This window comes from Solea solea, chromosome 12 (genome assembly GCF_958295425.1).
Source record: "Solea solea chromosome 12, fSolSol10.1, whole genome shotgun sequence".
NCBI classification, from domain to species: domain Eukaryota; kingdom Metazoa; phylum Chordata; class Actinopteri; order Pleuronectiformes; family Soleidae; genus Solea; species Solea solea.
Genome location: NC_081145.1, coordinates 3,551,520 through 3,574,496, shown reverse-complemented (window position 1 = coordinate 3,574,496; position 22,977 = coordinate 3,551,520). Strand labels below are relative to the sequence as shown.

Here is a 22,977-nt window from a genome sequence, read left to right as displayed (position 1 = left end):
GTTTTTAATTAAGTTGAGATCAGCTGTAAAAATAGTAACACAAATGACTTTACATTAAAGTAAGGTAATACTTCTGTAATAGGTCATTCATTTTGGTATTCCCTTAACCATCACCTAAACCCAAAATATTACCCTGACCCACCTGGTGGTTGAATTTCAACAAATGCCGGTTCAAGCAGTCCCTCGAGGGCGTAGTCCACTATTCTCTGCTGTGACCCCTCAAAAAAGTCCAGTAGTGAAATACAGGGGAAACGGGCAGGTTTAGTCATCCATGGTGGAGTGAGGTTACGATTAAAAATACATTAATATATATGTAAATGAATGAATTAAAAAGATAAAATTAAAAGTAAATCATAAAAAGTGAATACATGAAAAATAAGCAATAATAATGAAAAATAATAACAATTACAAAAAAAAGCAAATAACAGATAACGCGCAATAATAAATAATACAATTTTGAAATAAACTGAAATGTAAAGTTTAAAAGTATAAAGAATGTATAAATAAAGACATGTCACACACACACACACGCACACACACACACCTCTTGCAGGAGCTATAATACGCATCACACCTTTTCCTCCAGTGTGTAACGGTCATGGAATTAGCCGGCGTGCGTGTGTGTGTGTGTGCGCGCGCGCATTAAGCCAGGGGTTCCGGGAACGCGCGCGGATTGTCTCTCATCTCAGCCCCTCACCAGGCTGCGCACCTCGCGCGTCTTATCATCCATTTCCATAACCAAAAAAAGCAGTGACCCTCCACGCGCACTGGTGAGTCAACTTTACGCACTTTTCTTTACTGAGAAATTTGACGTGGATTAAAAAAATCACTGTAGTTGTCATTGTTCGTGTCACCTGCTGCGTTGGAAGCGTCTGTTGGTCTGTTTCTGTGGCTGTTGCGCACTCATTTATCTTGTTTGAGCTGGCGCTGCTGGTGTTGTGTTTACATTACTCTATAAACAAAGCTTGACCTTTACTCCTGCTGTCATCATTTAAATCTCTATATCATTTCATCATCTCTATATCATCAACACTGTGCTGTTTTCAATTTTTCTGCGTCCACGCAACGTTTACGCCCACGAGAATTCAATTAAACACACTGTCGAATAAGCAGATCTGAAAACTGCCTGGGGATTAATTAGTCAGAATGGAAATCATTTGATGTCTTTGTTTATTTGTTGCATTGAAAAGACTATTTAACTGGTTAAAGGGTCAGTTTGGTGTAAATCTGTTTGATTAGTCCCAGCATTTAAATAATACATGTTTGTATGTGTGCTTGTTTGAGTTGTATGACAGTATGGGATGAAAAATAGGGGGTGCGCAGATGTTAAAATTAGCAGGGCATAATCTGCTGTATTCCAGGAGAGACAGTATTAGATCTCTCCCTCACTCCCTCACTCCCCTGCTGCCCCCTGCCCCTGTAACGTTGCTGTGGGTGCAGCTGACCATCCAGCCTCTGCTGCTGAGCTGTCAGCAAGCTTACAGGCTTTTAAGCCCCGCGCTCAGACGCACACTTGGACTCATTTGCGCACTTGTGTCTGCAGAGTATGTACAAGAAATACAAATGTAATAAAACAGAACAAGTACACAGAACTGCAATATAGTTATAAAAAGGTAGAACAAATATGTTTTTAAATAAGTCAATATTATGATGATAAATGTCAGATTTTTGGCCTATAATAATAATAATAATAATACATTTCATTTAAAAGTGCCTTTCAGGTCACTCAAGGACACTTTACAAACAAAATGTATTAAAATCACACAATTAGATAAAAACCAAAAAAAACACATACCTCAAAGTGTATTTTGATTATATCAATGAAACTTCTGTTGCATTTGAAGAACAATATAGTTATTATTGATTCATTGGAATATTTGAACTTGTTTTGTTTTTACTGATTAGCTCAATTTGCATTGAGCAGGATTAAAAGAAAACTACTACACTTGCATGAGTAATACAAGCTCCAGCTCACTCATTGTCTACGCTTTATCCTCCACATGACGGTTGGGGGGTGGGGGGAGCTGACACAGGGTGAAAGGCGGGGTTCTTCACAGTCCATCACAGTACCAACACAGAGATCTCACCATTTACACCTATGCTCAATTTAGAGTGTCCAGTTAACCATTGCATGATTTGGGAGGAAATTGGAGAACCTGGAGAGAAGCCGTTTTACGCTCAAATTAAAAAAAAATCTATATACTTAAATCATCATTGCCATGAAAGGACGTTTCGGGAAACACTGGAAAAAATATTTGCACCTTCAGTCACATAATGTAGAACCAACACCAGCAGGAGGTCAGCTCAGCTCAGCTGTAAGAAGCTACAGAGATCCAGACAAGAAGCATTTCTTTTTTTCAACTCAAATCAAGTTTCTCTCATCCTTTAGGACAAATTATGTGAGGACCAATGAGCATCTAGTCTGATCAAAAGAACTGGGAGAACTGGGAAAAAACTACAACTAGGAGGTAAGAAATATGAGTTAAAGATTATAACACAAGAACGATAATCACAATTCGATTTTACAGGAAGTAAAAGTGTTTGTTTTGCTATGGAATGATGTATACAAAATATAACACTAAACAAACTGGTATATACATCTGTGCAAGTTTATGTGGTTAAACATGTCTCTACACATTGGCTGTAGGCTACTCATGTAAGGACTGAATTAGTGAATAAGAAACCTAAAATCATTACTGACAGACTAATGATCCCCCACATGGATCATGTGACTAACATATTAGATCAATTAAGCCAGACTTGTGTGTGTCTCCACAACCAACCACAGAAAAACAACCTTCTCTGCAACACATGGAACTAAATATTCAATATTCTATTTATTGTCATGTTCAATCACAATATGGTTTAAAGGTCTAGTTCATAAGATTTAAAGATAAAACCCCAGTTCTCTGAAACATGAGTTTGGTAAAACAACTGCTTGGAACACAACACCTAGAGACAAGTATTTCAGAAACCTCTGCAGGCTCAACTGAGGGGTGAGATCAGTCTGAGCGTTTTGAGTGTTGGAGCGTTAAAGAATAAGGATCATCATGTTTTCTTTTAAATTCTATCAAAATAATATTTATGGTTAACTTATCATCTTTAAAATGCATCAACAATCCAGTAAAGTCTCACTCTCCTGAACAAAAGAGACACTACAAGCCAAAAACCTGGACACCACCAGTACTAATATGACTTAGTCCAAATGTATTAATAAAAAGTGACCTTAAACTTAATTAGCATCTTTGTCATTTCCATCTCTGCTCTGTTTGCTGACACATGATTAACTGGGATTATGGTGAATGCCTGTGCACTTGTGTAAGTGGAGTGACTGAATGCCTCCGTGTGTGTTGTGTGTTCACTTTTGGCTTTGTGTTGTTGACTCGTTTGCATGCCTCATGGCTTTTTTTCTCAGTGTTGCTGGAACATGCAGTTGCTTTGTTGTAATCCCTTCACGCTTTCCTATGTCAAATCATTTGCTCGTCGTGTTTCCCTTAATGGCAGAAGATACATACATTTTAAAAAAAATGTCACATTAGGTTCAAAATCATCTTCAAATGAATCCATAACACTACAATCCAACAGTAGCGTGATGCACCTCCTCATATACTCAGACAGACTCCTCATCCTTTCTTTTCTCTTAGAATAACAATTATAACAACTAACTTCCTATTTTTAATATCTTTAATATTTCTTTCTCATCTTGTATGGTACACCTCTAACTCACTGTCGTTGTGCTTACACTTTAAAATTAAAATGAGATGGCTATCCACTAATACAATTGTAAACCTCATGCCTCTGATGAAAATAATACAATATCAATGAATATATTGATATATTTATAATGTGACATGAGACGCCAGACTTCAGATATACTAAAGATATTTTCTTTCTTTTAAAGGCTGTTGAAAATCATTTTATTTATTATATTCAATACATTTGTGAAATACACTTAATATTATAAATTAAATAGTATATATTGTTTTAAAAAATACATGGAATTGAAAAGTATATCTAACAAAGTAACTTAAATTTCAAGCCTCATTGTTTGTGTTACATTTATAGTCAATTTGTTTCTAACACACATCTTTCATGTAACATTAAAAAGCCAAATAACTCAACCAGGTATTACCTGAAATGTAAGGTAATAAGTATATTTTTATGTAACCCAGAGCATAAATAATAGAGTGTATTTACAGTGTGTTGTCACTCTCCATGAATCCAGAGAAACAACCTGTGTGCAGCTTTATATCCCAATGAAATATGTGGGGATACAGAGGAACACAAGTTTCTGTGTTTGTATGGGAACAGATTTGATAGGAAAGTGTTCAAATGACTGAGAGTCATTCACAAAATGTCCGTGTTCTTTAAAATCACATGAATGTCTTTTTAAACTTGGTTTAAAAAATGGTTAAAATCTATCCACTCGCTTAACAGTGTCATTATCTGTGCTTAGGCTGATAACCAATACTGATACTGTGTATGTCTATGTGTCGTTTAGTCTCTTCTGTAGTGAAATGAACATAATATTTTGCATATTCATGTTTCAGCAGATGTAAGTTTATTGATTGTGCACTACTAAATATAAATGAAGCAGAATATAGTAAATGGCAAGGTGTGAAAATGGGATTACATCAGGGATCAGATCTGAGCCCCTTCTTGTTTGCAGTGGTGATGGACAGGTGAGGTCAGGCGAGGACTACAGTCTCTGTGGATTACGTTGTTTGCAGATGATATTGCAATCTGTAGTGAGAGTAGGGGACAAGTGGAAGGAGAGCCTGGAGAGGTGGAGGTCTGCACTGGAGAGAAGAGGAATAAAGGTTAGCAGAAGCAAGATGGAATACCTGTGTGTCAATGAAGGTGAGACAGGTGGTACGGTCAAGATGCAAGGAGTAGAGGTAGAGAAAGTGGATGGTTTAAATACCTGGGGTCAACAGAAGGATAGCAGCATAAGTGAGGGGAAGGTCTACTGACACCTGCTATGATGTATGGCTTTGAGACAATGTTACTGTCTAACAGACAGGAGGCGGAGCTGGAGGTGGCACATGCTGAGATTTTCATTGGAGGTACCAGGGTGGACAGGATTAGAAATGAGCATATTCCAGGGACAGCTCAGGTTGAACGGTTTGAAGATAAAGCAAGAAAGTCAAGGTTGAGATGGTTTGGTCACGTGCAGAGGAGGAATCGTGACCACAGAGAAGGTTCATGGATGTTGTGAAGGAGGAAATGAGGACGGCGAGGACAGTTGGTGTACAGAAGAGGACACAAGGGAGAGGACAAGATGGAGGCAGATGATCTGCTGGGGCGACTCCTAAAGGGAGAAGCAGAAAGAAGAAGAAGAATAAAGTGGCAAGGTTGTGACAGCTGTGCAGTGGCCAGGATGCTCCAAAATATCAGCATTGGCTGACAAAAGACAACATTCAAACAAAGATCACTTAACTTACTAACTTAATATATGTAGTTCACCTCATGGACATTCAGTTCTCTGAAAAGGACTTCTCAGATCACATCCTGGACTGGAACTGATCAGGCCTCTTATACTGGAACGTCCTGTGCAGGACCGGTCAGCTCCAGGATCCACCTCAACACTCACTCACACACACGTCAGTCACTCAGTCAATCATTCATACCTGCAACCAATCATAAACACTCACACCCATGCAGAGAGAGAGAGAGGGAGACAGACAGAGAGAAACAAGATTATCTGAAGATTATCTCTGACATTTTCTGTTACTCAATTTGATCCGTATTGTTTGTACGTCAGGAGACACATGATGTGCTTCTACTCAGTCATCATTTAACATTTCACCTCTAAAGAATGAGTCTAGTGACAAAATTACCTCGACAGATTGTAAACTGTGCCGCTTGGATTGCAATGAAAGCTTAATCTGAGCCCACAGCTTCCACTGGGTAAAAAAAGAAAAGAAAAAGAAAAGAGATGAGACACGCAGCTTAACTTTGGCTTAGATTTGGTGTGTCAGCCTAAAACAGACTTTCTCTGAATGGGAATGTTTCACATGATACCACCAGCTGGGACTCAGCCTGAGATTAATCATACGTTTCTGGGTTATTTAACTATGAACTCTTCAACAGTAGTGATATTAACTGTAGAGTTAGTGAATGAATGTGAATGAGCGAGTGAATGATTGTGACGCTCTATATTTTTGAATGAATGGATGGGCAATCATTTTTCTTTTCATATTTCCCATAAAACTATGAGACTTAACAAGTGAAAATATAAATTCATTAGTATGAGAATTTTCACCCTACGTCGGCTGGGATTGGCTCCAGAGCCCCCACGCGACCCACATGTGGAGGATGCAGTGGTAGAAGCTGTAGATACTGAATTACTGAATAGATACTGAATTATTGAATAGATAGTGAATTCTTGTTTTATTTTTGCAGAGGGATGAAACGGAAATGGGCGTATACCTGCCACCACAGAAATGAGTGAGTCGCAGTCAATTCACTCGTTGAAGCTTGTGTCTTTGGCCCGATCGCTGTCCGGGCTCGGGCTCGACGCCGCCAATGGAGGCCCCATCAACCCCACTGATCCCCCCGAGCCCCCGCCCCCGGTATGGTTTCTCCATATGGAGCTTTGTCATGTTTTTGCATATTCAGCACTTTGTTCATTAATCTGCTCTGTGTGTGTGTGTGTGTGTGTGTGTGTGTGCGTTTTTCAGGAGTCAGGCATCGATTTAGGCCCTGGGCTTTTCTTTGATGATGGCAAGAGAAAAGTGGACTATGTCCTTTGCTACAAATACAAGAAAAGGCGAACGTCAAAGCACCGCCTCTCAATAACATCCAACGGGAGTATTCCAATAGTCATACCCAGCCAATGGGAGAGCGAGGCGGAGACTGGGGAGGCGAGAGCACCTGCAGTCGATGTGGAGGAGTCGAAGCTGACGGAGGAGGAAAAGGCTTTGATGAGGGAGGAGTTTGAGGCGGGACTCCTGGAGGCTGGACTGCAGATAGAGCGTGACAAAGAGGTGTGTGTCTGCTTTTACAGCACTTACATGGTCATTATTTTTTTGGCTGAACTCCTCGGGCCGGATGTCGGCCAAAGACGAGAGAAATTATGAGTCTATCGGAAGTAAATTATAGGTGGATTTAATGACAATAATTGTATGTGTCTCTTCTTTATTTCTTTTTTTTATTATTGTAAAGTATGTGTTTTTGTCAAACTTTTAAACAAATATCAGATCTCGTGTCGCCCGGCTACATTTCTGTGATTTGTATTATATGAGCACAGATGAAGGCAAGAACAAAATTAAACGACTGCAAACAGGCTGGAGTTAAAGTGAAAACACAAAGTTCACAGACCATGCATACAGAATGCATGAAAAAAGCATGAAAATAGATCAGAGCATAAAAACATAAAAGTATGAGCGACGTCAGACAATATACATGTGGCAAAATAATAAGACACTCAAGATTCACTGAGACATTTTAATATGTTGAAAAAAATACTGTATATTATAAAATAAAAAATTATACAAAATTAAGGGTAAATTCAGTGATTAAAATGTGATTTCTGAGTTATTGGTATTGTGTAGAATCAAAATCTTAAGATTCCAGAATATTTTTTACACAAGTAATGACACCAAAGAATATATTAAATGCATGTTTTGATTCCACAATGAAACAGTTTCAGAAGAAAACGTTTATTTATAACAGTTATTTAATATCAACTTTTTCATCATTGATGTGCAACTTTGGAGCAAAGCTTGTTATAAATTGAACAGATAAAAAGTGTATAGTATAAGTGTAGTCTGTTTATTAGTTTAACACTAAATGCTGGTTAAATATTTTTGGTAAAGCACAATATGTAAGCTGTAGCAGCAGGTGCTGATTGTGCCCTGAACGGATGTCATCAGAGTAACTTCATGGATACTATGGGCTGTAATGTGATGGTCCACATGCTGTGGAATCACTTGTTAATTTTCACTTGATCAAAACTGATAATTATACGTTACAATTAAGGCACAATTATTAAATGTTGTGATTAATGCAGCCGAGATTAACGCGATAAAATCATTTAACGCTGGTTTGTTTACGTCTGGTGTGCGCTGACCTCTGACATGAAAGCTGGAAATTATGGAGAGATTATAGGAGAGACTGAGAAGATGGAGAGAGGAGAGGGATTGTTGGGCGGAAGGTTTCATTTTAAGAAGTTAGTTATAATACAGTACATGTCATTTGTTTATATTCTGCAGGTTTGGAGGCTTGGAACATAAACATAAAGCAGCATTTAGACAGTCAAGGCTAATGTGGCTACCTCACATTACATAGCAGAAGAATTTAAATACAAAATGAAGAGTAATTGTGTCTCATGTGTCTCATATTCACATTTCTTCCATCTGTGTTTGTGTGCAGTTAAATGGCCAAGGATTTATCCGGCTGCACATCCCGTGGCCAATCCTCAGCAGAGAAGCAGAGCTGCAGAAGATCAAAGTTGCTGTGAAAAAGGTCAGTATATTCACACACTGCCACAGCCTGCTCCACAGCCTGGTCCACAGCCTGCTCATTGATCCTGTGATGTGTTCTTTATTTTGGTCATGGAAGATGTGTCATGTGTAACTGAACATGTATCATTTTTTGTGCATGTTTAAATTGAACAGAAGCGCGAATTGCGGAAGCGGCCGGGCGTCGCCGGGCTGTGGGATTCCATCGTGACCAAAGTCAACACGCCGTTTCAACCCGACGTCCCTGACTTTGACATCCACAAAGACCCCCAGACACACGCCCACTTCAAAACCCTCAAACACCATTTTATCAGAGACAAGCTTCACCTGTGAGTACCTGCTCTGTCACACTCACAAGCATTCACTTTGGTGGGGATGGGGCCTTGGCTGCACCTGCAGACTTTGATCATCATCATAACATCATCTCTTACAAAAACTGAACTTTTGTTGTTTTTACTCCTGAAATGGAAATGGCATATTCCGTATGAGGACTGGGACACGCAGAAATAAATGAACAGTCTATTTCTGACACTGCTTTTTGTCATTTCCTGCAGCTACGACATCAAATCAACGGAAACCTTATTTGATAATGCGACACGCAGCAGAATAGTGAGTCTCATTTTTGAATTTGTCCCATTTTTCCTCTTTTATTTACTTTCCATTTACATTGTGCTTTGTTTGTTTCGAGGTGGCTGAGATCATTTCACGCACTTCCTGCAGAAACACTTGTCAAACCACAGGTGAGGTTGGACTTTAACAGGGATTCTATTCTTTTTTTGTTCATTCTGCTCTTGTGTTGCTGTCGGTCTATATTTATGTTGTCCATATGTCAGCAGTCACATCACTAACTTTTGTTCATTCTATGTTTCATAAGGTGTCAACTCATTATTGGCTCGGGGCGTCTACGACTCTGCTTTTCCTCTGCATGACGTGAGTGTAATAAAATAGTTTGAATCCCACTCATAGCTTTGATAACACATAAACTATGAATAAAAATGAATCTTATTTAAAGAGCTGGTCATTCTCTTCTTTTTTTAAAGGGTCCGTTTACAAGGCGAGGACGGAAAGATCAGCGAAATGACAGACAGGTGAGTTGAGTCTTTTTTTGTTTAACTAGAAGTTACAGTGAAATATACTGTTCTAAACGCTAACATTTATTATAGTATAGTGTTGTTTAGTTGTGCACTGTCAATTTAAATGACCAAACTGGAAGTTCAGTATCATACGTCGATTCTTGGCCTGTTAATATAATAACCTCTGTCCTGTATATACAATAATTCATGTGCTTGGGTTTCCCTCAGCTCCTGCATGAAGAATGGGCAAACTATGGAGCGATGCATAAATACCAGCCTGTGGACTTGATCAGGTACTGAGCACTTCATAAAAACTCTTCATGTCACTGTAGTTGATCAGTATATCAGCTACTAATGCTGCTGCAACTGCCAATAAAAAAAACATGCACACGTGGGTAAGCATGGTGCTCAAGTTATTAGTCTCTTACACATAATTATGTGTCAGTGATTCAAGATTAAAGCTCCTACTGTCTAAAACAGAGCATGAGTGTTGAACAGTGAGTATTTGAGTATTTGAGAATGACTATTTCCGATATCAAGGTTTAGTGTTTAGTTGATATATATATGTATATATATATATATACATATACATATATATACATGTATATATATATATATATATATATATATACACATATATGTATATATGTATATATATACATATACACATACATACATATACATACATTATATATAAATATAATAATGTAAAATAATAATGGCTTCATTCATTCATTCATATACTATAAATAGTATGTTCTTCTAACAAATGGAATTTCAACTAGCAATGGCTCTTTGTTTATAAGAAATAATGTGTAATAACCCCCCACTCACCCTGACTCCAAAGAAACCCTCATTGCTTGTTGAAAATAATCTGCATTGTATTTAATTTGAGCTTAAACTGTAGCCTGACATTAGAATGTCTGAGCGGCTGAATACATCTGTGTGTATCATGGTGGAATCAGATTGGGTCAGACATGCAAATAGGAACTGCAGTTAATGTGATGCATCATCTCCCTGCTCTAAAATGGAACAAAGACAGTCTGCCCTTCAGATTTGGATATTTGAGTTATTATTAGTTATTCTCCAGGAGCCATGAAACAAACACTTAATGGAAAATAAGTAGCTACCATGTAGTGTCCGGAGAGTGGAGTAAAAAAGTGAATGTGTAACCCTGCAGACTTGTACACTTAGCTGATGCGTTGCATATGTTCTAACAGGAAATACTTTGGCGAGCAGATTGGCTTGTATTTCGCGTGGCTGGGTGTTTACACTCAGCTCCTGATCCCTCCGTCTGTGTTGGGCATCATTGTCTTCGTGTACGGCATATTCACCGTGGATGCCAACGTACCAAGGTAGACATCCTCACATATCATTACACAGTGTTATCACGATGCATGTGGTGAAATGACTCTCTGCTCTTTCAGTCAGGAAACGTGCGACGACCACCTGAACATCACCATGTGTCCACTGTGTGACGGAGTGTGTGACTACTGGCGCCTCAGCTCCGTGTGCTCACTCGCCCGAGCCTCATACTTGTTTGACAATGGAGCCACTGTCCTGTTTGCTATTTTCATGTCTTTGTGGGGTAAAGTGCTTTTTTATGATAATGCTGCAGCGAAAATGAACTTCTGTGCCTCTGGGTTTAATTATGACACAAGAAAAAAATCATCTAAAATGAATTACATTTGACACAGTCTTGCATTAATTAGTATAAACAGTAAGTCCTACTGTGGCATGAATGCTGGAAACATGACTGATTACAAATCAGTTCCTATTAAAGGTCTGCATTTATATAGCACTTCTCTAGTCTACACTTTTGCCATTCACACTCATTCATGTAGTACAGTGTCAAGTGACATTCATCATTTGGTTACAATCGGGTGTGAAGAGGATTTTAAGCAATACAGTAAGAAATGCTCCAGAAAACGCGACTTTTAACAATAATATGGACTGGAATCAGGCAAGCAGACTATAATTCCTGTCAGTCCACATTTATCAGGTCTTAACATGAACATTTTATACATAATAGATCTTTCTCAAGCTGATTAAAGTGTACATTTTGAAAGAAATAGATTAGTGAAGGTTTCTTGTGTGTATCCTCTTGTAGCTGCCTGTTTCCTTGAGCACTGGAAAAGGCGACAGATGTGTCTGAAACATACCTGGGACCTGACGAGCTTGGAGGATGAAGAGGTAAGAATACTCTTCACATCCAATAAAAACACACGTGAGTGGACACAATCTGAACCTTTACTTGTTTTCTTTAGTCATCTTTGTTGCAATGTCTTTACGTTGCTGTGGTTACAAGCTGTGTCGTGAGTCAGGTGAGGTGAGAATGTTGACCTCATGGTTTCAGGGTTAGTCATGACCACAGGGATCATTTGTGTGAGATTATTCGTCTCAAAACAGATCCCCCCTCCATCAGCCGTCCTCCTGTACACACACACACACACACATGGTCTTCCAGGTATACATGCAGTAACACGTCTTCTTACCCTGTAATGGGATTGCTCTGTTATAAAAGCGGCGCACTGGTCGGAGAAGGTGACACAGCAGGGTCACAACATAAACACTCATGAGCCTAATACAACTCTCTCTCTTTCTCTTTGTCCTTCCATCTCTGTCTGTCTGTTTCATTTGATCTCTGTCTGCTGTCTGAAGGAGCGAGTCCAGGTGGGCACATTTCTATTCTTATTAGCTGGAACCACACTCCGTGTTAAGAAGTGAAGCTACCATGTGAAATAGCAACAACATAATAATAATAATAACCATAATAATCATGAAGTAGTATTTCTGAAGGTAAAGATCAGCCATCCAAATCAATTTAACATGTAGCAAATTAGGTTATACAAATACAGTTGGTAACATGTCTTGTAATTTCATTGTTTTTGAATTACTTGTCTGTTATAAAGTGCAAATATGTAATTATTATTATTATTGTTATTATTATTATTAGTAGTAGTAGTAGTGGTATTTTCTATATTGTAGATGAATATATTAGAACTATGACTGAACACTAAACTAAAAAGTAAATATTAAATATTATTAAATATACCAGAATATGTTTTATATTTTAGATCCCTCAGAGTAGCCACCTTTTGATTTGTACTTTTCATGAGGTTATCACCTGGAATGGTTTTCCAACAGTCATGGCGGAGTTCCCAGAGGTGCTGACAATTGTTGGCAGTTGGGTTTAGGTCAGGTGACTGTGTAGGTCAAGTGACTGTGGAGGTCAGGTGACTGTGGAGGTCAGGGGACTGTGGAGGTCAGGTGACTGTGGAGGTCAGGTCATCTGATGCAGGACTCAATCACTCTCCTTCATGGTCAAACAGAAAAAATGATGGTCCCACTCAGCACAAACCAGATGGGATAGAAAGCTGTGAGCTCCTCAGTAATGACTTCTTTACAGTAATTTGACCATGAAGGCCTGATTCAGTTGATGTTGAGATCTCTGTGCTGAAGTATTATGTGTGCTCTAATCTGAGGTGCTGTTAATTACTGAGGCTGGTCCCTCTAATGAATTTATCCTCTGCAGCAAAAGGTCACTCTTGATTGTATTTGATGGTTTTCACACTTATTCAAAGTTCTGAAATTCTGAGCTTCATGTCCTGAAGTAATGATGGACTGTTGTTTGTCTGAATGTAGTAGAGGGGTTATTGTTGTAATGCGGTCAAATAGACACATCTGTTAACTGACTGAGGGAATACCAGAAGTGAGCAAAGGTGTCATCAAAGCAAAAGGTGCCTTCTTAACAATATAAAACCTATCCTGGTTTAACACGTGTGTTTGTAAAGTCACTTGGGCTGAAATCAATTTATTATGCAGTAACTGCTATTATTATTTAATATTCTTAATAATGATTTAATTTCTAAGCAGTGTCATGTTTTGAGAGCACAGTGTAAATAAGAACAGTTTAAGAACAGCATCCGTGTGCTCGCTCGTTGCAGGAGGAGCTGAGGCCTGAATATGAAGACGCTCTGCAGGAGAAAAAGGCGAAGATGAAAGCGCGGTTGAAGAAGAAGGTGTCCGATGTGATTGTGTTGCACTTTCATGACTTGTAACAAACGCACATGTCACACATGCCGCTCACACTGTGTTGGTTTGTGCTCTGGTACAGATGACTCACTCTGAAGACGGTGCAGACGGAGAAAGAGACCAGATGCTGGCCTCCCAGGTATCACTACACACCCACACACACACACACACACACACACACACACACACACACACACACACATGACAACAACAAGAAAAATAACATTTTTGAAAGTACTTACAAATATCAGAGTATTATTTTTGTATTGAAAAACGTAGCTGTGGTCCATAGACTGATGATGGATATAGTCTTTGTGATTTGACTGGCACCATGTCTAATCACATGGCTCCTATGAGACGACACCAGCTGTCAATCACACTGGTGTCCAGTCATGTGCTTATCATCTATTTTCCTTTAAATGGGAACACGGTTTACAAAACTGTCATCATGAATCTAGTGACCATTAACATTTATAAAAAAAAAAAATTTTTTTAGGTTAAATATGTTATTGATATTGATATTTGTTCAAATATATACAACATTAATAAAAATGCCAATGACAAAAAAGGGAAAGAAAACACCATCACGTAAAAACTAAATTGCAGTCCATCTGGTGTTTGCATCAGGCCTTTACAGATTAATTCAGTCTGTATCTGTTAATGTTGGTGCAACAAGAGGAAACCCCCTTCACCTGCTGTGGGTGGTTGAGTCCAAAGCTGCTTACCTGGCTGAGATTAGCCCAGATTACTGATGAAGAGAGAGAGAGGGAGAGGAGGAAGGGGAGGGGATTTCTGTCCTCTCAGGTGGCAAACACACGCCTGTCAGTTAGAAAACACAATGTCAGTGTGCTCAGCATTTCTCTGCATTACATACTGTAAAGAAAATGTGTCTTTTCTTCTTCCTGACAGCAGGAGCCAGAGTCTCTGGACATCGAGGATCACCTGTCAGGTTACCTCATCAATGTGTCCACCTTACTACTACTGGTAATTTATTTAAATTCACTTCATGTTCTCACCTCTCTATACCGCTGTCTTCTTCATGACTCATTTCATGACGCTTTAACAACACAAACATATATACAATTACTTTTGTTGTTTTTCTTCTTTGGTCGCATGCCTATGTCAAATATCTCTCAATATATACTGTACATGTACATGTACATGTGGGAATCTCTAATAACTTCATTATTATTTGTTTATTTCCTCTTTGTTTTCTGTGTTATTTACCATATTATTAATAACTAATCCATTCTAACTGATCTACAATGTCAACACTGGTGATCACTAGCTCAAATCACAGGAAGTGAGGGTCACACTGATATAAACGAAGCAAGTGCAGGGCCACAAATAAAAGGTTTTAAAGAAATAATAGTCATTGAATCCATCTTTATGTGCAACATGCATAGCATTTTACATTTTTAAAGTTTTAGCTGTGACATGGAACCTCACTGATACACTTTCTTTCCTGTGACTGTCATTTCGGTGTTTTTTCTCCTTTAATTCTCCACGTTGGAGTCCGTCTTCCTTGTGTAAATGCTTCTCTCTTTGGTGTTCCCAGATCTTTGTGACCTTCTCAGCAGTCTTTGGTGTGGCTGTTTATCGCATCTGCATGTTGAGTGTGTGGTCCATGAACCCTGATCCTGAAGCCAAGGCCAGCGTGAGGATGACCGTCACAACCACAGGCATCATCCTCAACATGCTGGTGGTTCTGGTGCTGGAGGAAGTTTATGGAGCCATCGCAGAGTGGCTGACGGAACTGGGTATTGTATTTCATTTTAAGTATAGTAATTTTTTAAGTTTAAAGGAACTGTGTAGGGAAACCTTACAACTATTCTAATAATCGATTTTTAAGTTTGAGAGTTTTTCATGTGAATGTGAATATTTTCTAGTTTTTTTGCTCCATTTAACACAGAAATCATTCAAACTTAATAATTTTTGGTTTGTGGACAAAGCAAGACATTTGAGAACATCATCATCATCACACTGATCAGTATCTTTTCAACATTTTATGGACGGAGTGAATAACAGATGAATCAATTATGACAATTATCGTTAGCTGCTGTCCTAATAATAACAACAATACATTTTATTTTAGGCACCTTTCAAAAATACAACACTATAATATTAATAAGAAACAAGTTCATGGTGAATAAAATCATTATATACAGAGTGACACTTGTAACAGTGTCATTATATCCAGTATATAATTATTAATTAAGTGACATTTTACACAAGAAATCTTCACTTGTGTTTCCGTAATTAATGACTTGCAGCTACATTGATTACTTCTGTGAAGTAGTTACTTTGTGTTTCTAAAGTAGTACATTTTTTACATGAACTGCATATTTAGTTCTCCAATCTTTTAGACGATATTTTTGAAACATTTCTCTGCTTTCCTCACTAAAAATTACACATTTAATTTACAAGTTTATATCTATATATAGTTTATATATATGTTTATATCATCACTCATATTAAATATACATGTATTTCGACTGTGTGCAACATATACTATTACTATGACACGTATATATACCGCACAGACAATGTAACTATCATGACTATCAAGTATGTCTCACATGAGCTGATGAAGCTATGATGATGGTTTTGTAATGATGAGACTCGTCTTCAACAGAACTCCCAAAGACAAATGAAGAATTTGAAGAGAGGATGATCTTCAAGTCTTTCTTTCTCAAGTCCATGAACTCCTTTGCACCCATTTTCTATGTGGCCTTTTTCAAGGGCAGGTACGTGCTTCATCTTTTCGTCATTTGTCTTCTTTCACTCACCTCTCGCCAGTCTTTGTCATCATGTGACTTGGTTTCCTCTTCCTACAGGTTTGCTGGGCGCCCTGGCGATTATGTTTATGTCTTTGGCGACTATCGGATGGAGGAAGTAAGCTGGGTTATATACACGTTATTATTCACATGTCAAATAATGCTGCGTTCCATTTACATCGGAACTTGGAACTGGGAGTGGCGAGTTTACCGCATTCCAGTTGAAAAAAAACATGGACACAAATGTATCTGGTCTCTATCTCTCCTCTTTCTTCCTCTCTCTCCTTTCCATTCTTCCTTTCACCCACCTCACCTCTCCTTCACTAACACCCTTGCCTCTCTCTCTCCTCTCTCCTCGGTCGGGGCAGATGTTCATACACTCTGAGTCTGGTTCTGTCAGAGATTTTTCTCTCCACTGTTACCAAGTGCTAACTCGTTGGGTTTCTCTTTAATAATTGCAAGGTCTTCACTTTACCATGTAAAGTGCCTTGATATAATAATTTATGTTATGAAGCGCTATATAAATAAAATTTAATTGAATTGGCTAGCCAATACTAGCCATTACTAGCCAATACTAGCCATTACTAGCCATAACTATTCAATACTAGCCATTATTAGCCAATACTAGCCATTACTAGCCAATACTAGTCATTATTAGCCAATACTAGCCATTACTAGCCAATACTAGCCATTACTAGCCATAGCTAGCCAATACTAGCCAATACTAGCCAATACTAGTCATTATTAGCCAATACTAGCCATTACTAGCCATAACTAGCCAATACTAGCCATTACTAGCCAATACTAGTCATTATTAGCCAATACTAGCCATTACTAGCCAATACTAGCCATTACTAGCCATTACTAGCCAATACTAGCCATTACTAGCCAATACTAGCCATTACTAGCCAATACTAGCCATTACTAGACATTACTAGCCAATACTAGCCATTACTAGCCAATACTAGCCATTACTAGCCATTACTAGCCATTACTAGACATTACTAGCCAATACTAGCCATTACTAGTCAATACTAGCCATTACTAGCCATAACTAGCCAATACTAGCCATTACTAGCCATTACTAGCCAATACTAGCCATTATTAGCCATTACTAGCCATTACTAGCCAATACTAGCCATTATTAGCCAATACTAGTCATTACTAGCCAATACTAGCCATTACTAGCCAATACTAGCCGTTATCGATAACAACTCTTGAGCAGTAATATGTGTACGACTGATTTGAAATGCTATTAAAGGTAAAAGCAGCTCGGTGTACATGGGGTTTCTCTGAGTTTCCACGTAAGAAATCTGAGTTCACAAATTCCAAGTTCCGACTACAAAGGGAATGCAGCATAATGAATGTTATTTTACGATGTGAATGATACATGTGTATTTCATATTTCACAGTGTGCTCCTCCAGGCTGCCTCATTGAACTCTGCATCCAGCTCAGCATGATCATGCTTGGGAAGCAGCTCATTCAAAACAACGTGTTTGAGATTCTCATACCGTGTGTATTGACTCCTTTCTCTTGCACTCGCTGATGTCTTTGCTGTGACCCTGCCCTTTGAACTCTATCCTGTCACGGTTCCTTTGCAGTAAACTGAAAAAGATGTACAGAACGATGCAGGTGGAAAAGGGGAAGAAGAGAGCGGCAGAGGCCGACGACGACAATGAGAGCAAAGCGGAGGAGAAGAGGACAAAGCAGCAGTTTGACAAAGATATCGCCCTTGAACCCTTTGAAGGTGTCAGCTCAGAGTACATGGAAATGAGTGAGTTCTTCCCACCTCTTGTTCTCATCACCATCCACTCTGTCACCTGCTACTTTGCACTTAACTCTATTTGCATACATGTGTTCATATTTACAGTAATCCAGTATGGTTTTGTATCACTCTTTGTGGCCTCATTCCCGCTGGCTCCAGCGTTTGCTCTACTCAACAACGTCATTGAGATTCGTCTCGATGCTGCTAAATTTGTCACTGAGACACGGCGGCCTGATGCTGTGAGGTGTAAAGACATAGGTAAAGATCACATGAGACAGCAAGCCTGCTCTGTCATTCTCTGCCATCCTGTTTCTGTTAATCACTTTCTTCTTCTTGACTCTGCCCCTCATGTTCCTCTGTGCCTCTGTCATCGTCTCTCCTTTCCCGGTGTGTCTGTTTTCATGTGCATGCCTTCTCCAGGGATTTGGTACAACATTCTCTGTGGAATCAGCAAGTTCTCTGTCATTACAAATGTAAGTGTGTGGAAACTTGTTTTTGTTACATCTACAGGAACTAGTTTGGCAAAAACACTGACCTTGTCAGGACCAATAGTCCTCGAGAGACCCATGCAGGCCTAGTCCTGATAAGGCAGAACCTCATTTCGGGGGAACTGGTTTTAGTTAGGGGCTAGAGGCCTGGGTCTGGGCTGTATGAAGTTTGCATGTTCTACATGTGCGTGGGTTTTCTCCAGGTACTCTGAGCCCCTCGGTTTCCTCAAAAACATGCACAGGTGCAGCAGCCTTCCCACCACCACCTGCATCAGATATGGAGAGAAATCACATGTTCTATAATAGTATCTTATCAATGGTTGTTATAAAAAAGGCCTACCAAATCACAATTTGAATCAAGTTGATTAAAAAAACAAGTATCATATCTGGTGGCAGTCTGGCTGTGAGAAGTCCACTGTGGGTGGCTGATACCTGGTGCTGTGGCTTAGTTGGTTAAAGCGCCTGTCTAGTAAACAGGAGATCCTGGGTTCAAATCCCAGCAGTGCCTTTATGGTAACCTATGAGCAAGTAGAAAGAAATTAGGCTACCTCGGTTAGCACCTACACAGTCAAACCTCTGCAAAGTAGTTGTCATAATAACACTTCAGCCATATTTGTTTCACATTAAATCAGTCTAATACTCAGCTGTTTCATTTCTAACGTGTTGCTAATCCCAGATACATTCACGTCTCCGCACTCTCAAGTGAAACTTGATGAACATTACTTCTCATTTCTTCTGATTCTGATATTGAGCTGTAGAACTAGTAGTAACTAGTAGTAACTAGTACATGGTTACCAGTTGTATCTGTGATAATATAGCCGTGTCTCTTCCATTGTCTCCTCAGGCATTTGTCATCTCCTTCACATCAGAGTTTGTTCCAAGAATGGTTTATCAGTACATGTACAGTGTAAATGGCACCATGAACGGCTACACAGAACACTCACTGTCCTACTTTAATGTCAGCAACTTCCCAGCGGGCACTGCGCCCAACACCACCCTCATCTCCGGAGTCTCCATGTGCAGGTCAGAGCCACTCTTTTAACACCCAGCCTTCCTTAGATCTCCCTGTAAATCCTTGAGAGCAGCAGCTTAACTCTTACTCTGTCTCAATCCCAAACTTGTTGGGAGATTTTACAAACCGTGAAATGTGGCATTTACCGAGGGAAGCTGTTCTAAGAAGTCGCAGATTTTTTTCTGCTCTTTAATCACATTAGCTCATGTTGCCTGTTGTTCATTCTGACCCCCCAGGTACAAGGACTACAGAGACCCACCGTGGGCCCCAGATGCCTACACCTTCTCCAAACATTACTGGTCTATCCTGGCAGCAAAACTGGCCTTTGTAATATTTTTCCAGGTATGAGAATCACATTTACCTCTGTGGCTTTGTTCATGTGATCATATCAAGTCTTCCTTGAACTCTCTTTCTTTATGCATTCTTCACCAGGGATGCACGATCGAACATTTAACCGTCGATAAAGGATTAAAATAAATTGCCACGGTATAAATGTTCAGGGTCAGATGCCAATCTATAAAAAGAAGTGATTTTTAAAGACGTCACTGATTCTGCAAGTTTCATCAACTCACTCTTAAGTGTCAGGTGTGAGAATGAGTTGCACCTGAAGTCACCATGGCGTCAACAGAAGCTCACATTCTAAACTAGAAGAACATGATTTAAAATGTAAAGGTCAGGGTTAGGCTAGTTTTGATGCTACCTGAAGGCTACATAGCTTCAACGACACACTTGGAAAAGAAGTGATGTTAGTGATAAATGTTTCCTACATAATGTACCTTCAGGTCCGACTCCCGGCTTTAACTAAAATAACAACTATATTTCTTTGTTTCTACAGAACCTTGCTATGTTCCTCAGCATGCTGGTTGCCTGGATGATCCCTGATGTTCCTCGGTCTCTGCGGGAGCAGCTGAAGAAGGAGAACATGATGCTGATAGAGTTCCTGCTGAATCAAGACCAAGAAGCTTGTGCCAAATCTCACTCTGCAAGACACTCCATATGCTGCTTCCCTGCCATCGTAGACATTGTGGTGGAGGCTCCACCAGAAGAGCATGAGGAGCAGCAACTGGAGGAGGAGGAGCAGGAGGAGAAAGAAGAGTCTGAGGTCAATCTGGATCGACTCAGAATTATGAGTGACAGTGATCCAGAGTTTGGGAAGACAATTCAAGAAGTTGAAGAAAATGCACAAATACTGTGCAAAGAGGAAGAGGAGGATGAGGGCAGAGCGGTGCAAGGAGGAGAAAATGAAAACGAAGTCGTAAATGACGGGGCTGCAAACGGGGATGATGAGCCAGAGGTGCTGAAAGACATTTATGAAGAAGACAATGATGTGAAAGCAGATGAGATGTTTCTGGATCTTGATGCCATCATGAGTGAGCTGGGCCTGTTCGGTGAGTGGATAAACTTCCAGAATTATCTCTTACACTTTCTACGGGTGCATTCATACCAGTCCGGTCCAGTTAAATCAAACCCTGGTATGTGTACTCCCTTAGTACAGTTCCTGCGAGACCTCTGGTGTGGACTAAACAACCATACTCTGGTCCCATTGAAAGAGGAGGTCTCGGAGTGCTTGCAAGTGAAATCTGCAACAGTTCATCACTGATGTGAACTCTATCCAAACCTTTCACAGGAAGCATAGTATTACTGGTTACAGCCTCAGTGTTCTCATCAGAACATTTAACCCTAACTTCGGGCTAATTACGCTATCTTACCTGTGAAGGGGGAAGAGTTTTGCCTTTGTGATGGTGAATGGAACCAGGTGAAAAATTCAGCAAAGTATCAAATGTCCAAACAGGTGTGGACCAATGAAGCAGACTATTAGGTGTGAACACACCCTTCGTCACTGTTCAGAACAAACTCAGTGACAGAAGACACATCTACTGTATAATATGGATATATATGAATGTAGGGTATATATGAATAAAGGGTTGGTGGGAAAGACAGATCTGTGGTCAGTCATACTTAACGCTAATGACATGTGAAGACACGTGTTCATAACAGGTCTGAATGTGGTCTTAGATTTGCTCTCCACTTGAAATCAAGTTATCTTTTTCTTATTTGTGTCCAGTAAATGTTTATCCTTCTTTCTCTTTTGTCACATAGATGAGGAACCTTCTACAAGCAAAGCTATGAATCTTCCTCAACTAGGCTCTGAACAGGAAAACCTGACAGAGCCCGAGGCCTCGTCATCTAACAGAGGCTCATCTCAAAGTCTGAGGGCCTTCAAGGCAGATGTTACCACATCAGACACTGACAGCAGGCTCTTCTCACTGATTGCTCCTCCACCTCCGAGAGATCCAGGCTTAAGGTCAAAGGCTCGTTGCTCAACCCTGCCTTCCCATCACAGAGGGGCTGAGGTTTGTTACGGACTGCCACGGACCAGCCACTCCACCAGCCTCACCAGGTTTCAGCAATCAGCCACACTCGCTCCTCTGTGCGGGGCGTCACTATCAGCATCATCGAGTTTGTTTTCTCCCCCACACACACCAGCATCACCTTCACCTTTACATCCTGCACAGTCTCCAACAGTCAACACCGTGTCCCCTCAGCCCAAAGCCTCCAGTGAACTGTTCGCGCTGAGAGCTCCGCCACACCAACAGCCACGCTCCAGGGGCAAAGCCCGTTGCTCCACCCTGCCGCCACGACAGAGAGTTCCTGGTCCGGAGGAGGAGCTCTCCACCAAGACTAGCCATTCCACCAGCTTCCCAAAGCTGGGAGACCAAATCCCACCTTCACCCAGTGAACTAAAACACAATACGCCCGTATGAGGAGAGAGCAAAGGAAAGAGGGGTGAGGGCAAGATAAGTCTCGCCTGTCTGTCCTCTGCAGAGGGAAAGATTCCATCCAGATCATTTAAAGACGTTTTTTCAGGCTGATCCAGACCAGGGACAATTCAGAGAAAGACTGCTCTGAAACTCTCCTTTACATGAACTCTTTGTATTGTTTTCTTCTTTTGTTTGTTTGTTTTTGCTACATTCACAGCTCACTAGCCTCTGCCTCTCTGTTATTTTCAGTCCCACACATGCAGCAGTGCTGCTTGTAGACCAGAGGGAGATGGAAACTTACAGTACACAGCACATTTAGGATCACCAAATATGCTTTTAGATCCCGTGTCTATTTATAGAGGTTTTGTTATATAAAAATGTAAAAACATTATAATAAAAGAAGTTCATATTTTTGATATCTGATGTTCCTTCTGATGAGTCGTGGGGTGGAACATGACCAGTCTTTTTAGGACTTTTTAGGATTGTGTATTTTATGGATCTTGTGCATGAGTGTGGATTATTTACCCTAATGCAGCCTTTCCCTTCCTTCCCCACTCGACATGTATGAAATATGGAAATCACATCTCTACCAAATCTGT

At 39.9% G+C, this 22,977-nt stretch overlaps 1 protein-coding gene and 1 non-coding gene across 2 annotated transcripts; both read left to right on the top strand.

Annotated features, from left to right (window-relative positions):
• The first annotated feature begins 686 nt into the window (after positions 1–686).
• LOC131470593 (anoctamin-2-like) lies at positions 687–22,735 on the top strand. Its single transcript, XM_058646513.1, has 29 exons — positions 687–770; positions 2,390–2,468; positions 6,406–6,575; positions 6,684–6,989; positions 8,377–8,469; positions 8,622–8,794; positions 9,020–9,074; positions 9,154–9,205; positions 9,340–9,395; positions 9,506–9,553; positions 9,767–9,831; positions 10,759–10,893; positions 10,966–11,126; positions 11,649–11,731; positions 12,200–12,211; positions 13,486–13,560; positions 13,656–13,712; positions 14,483–14,557; positions 15,132–15,333; positions 16,209–16,320; positions 16,411–16,468; positions 17,763–17,863; positions 17,953–18,125; positions 18,222–18,374; positions 18,537–18,589; positions 19,449–19,627; positions 19,853–19,958; positions 20,452–21,004; positions 21,717–22,735. Exons 3-29 carry the CDS (start codon positions 6,447–6,449, stop codon positions 22,379–22,381), a joined length of 3,930 nt encoding a protein of 1,309 aa, XP_058502496.1. The 5' UTR covers positions 687–770; positions 2,390–2,468; positions 6,406–6,446; the 3' UTR covers positions 22,382–22,735.
• trnat-agu (transfer RNA threonine (anticodon AGU)) lies at positions 19,039–19,112 on the top strand. Its single transcript has one exon. It is a non-coding gene; the product is annotated as a tRNA-Thr (tRNA).
• Positions 22,736–22,977: the final 242 nt, after the last annotated feature.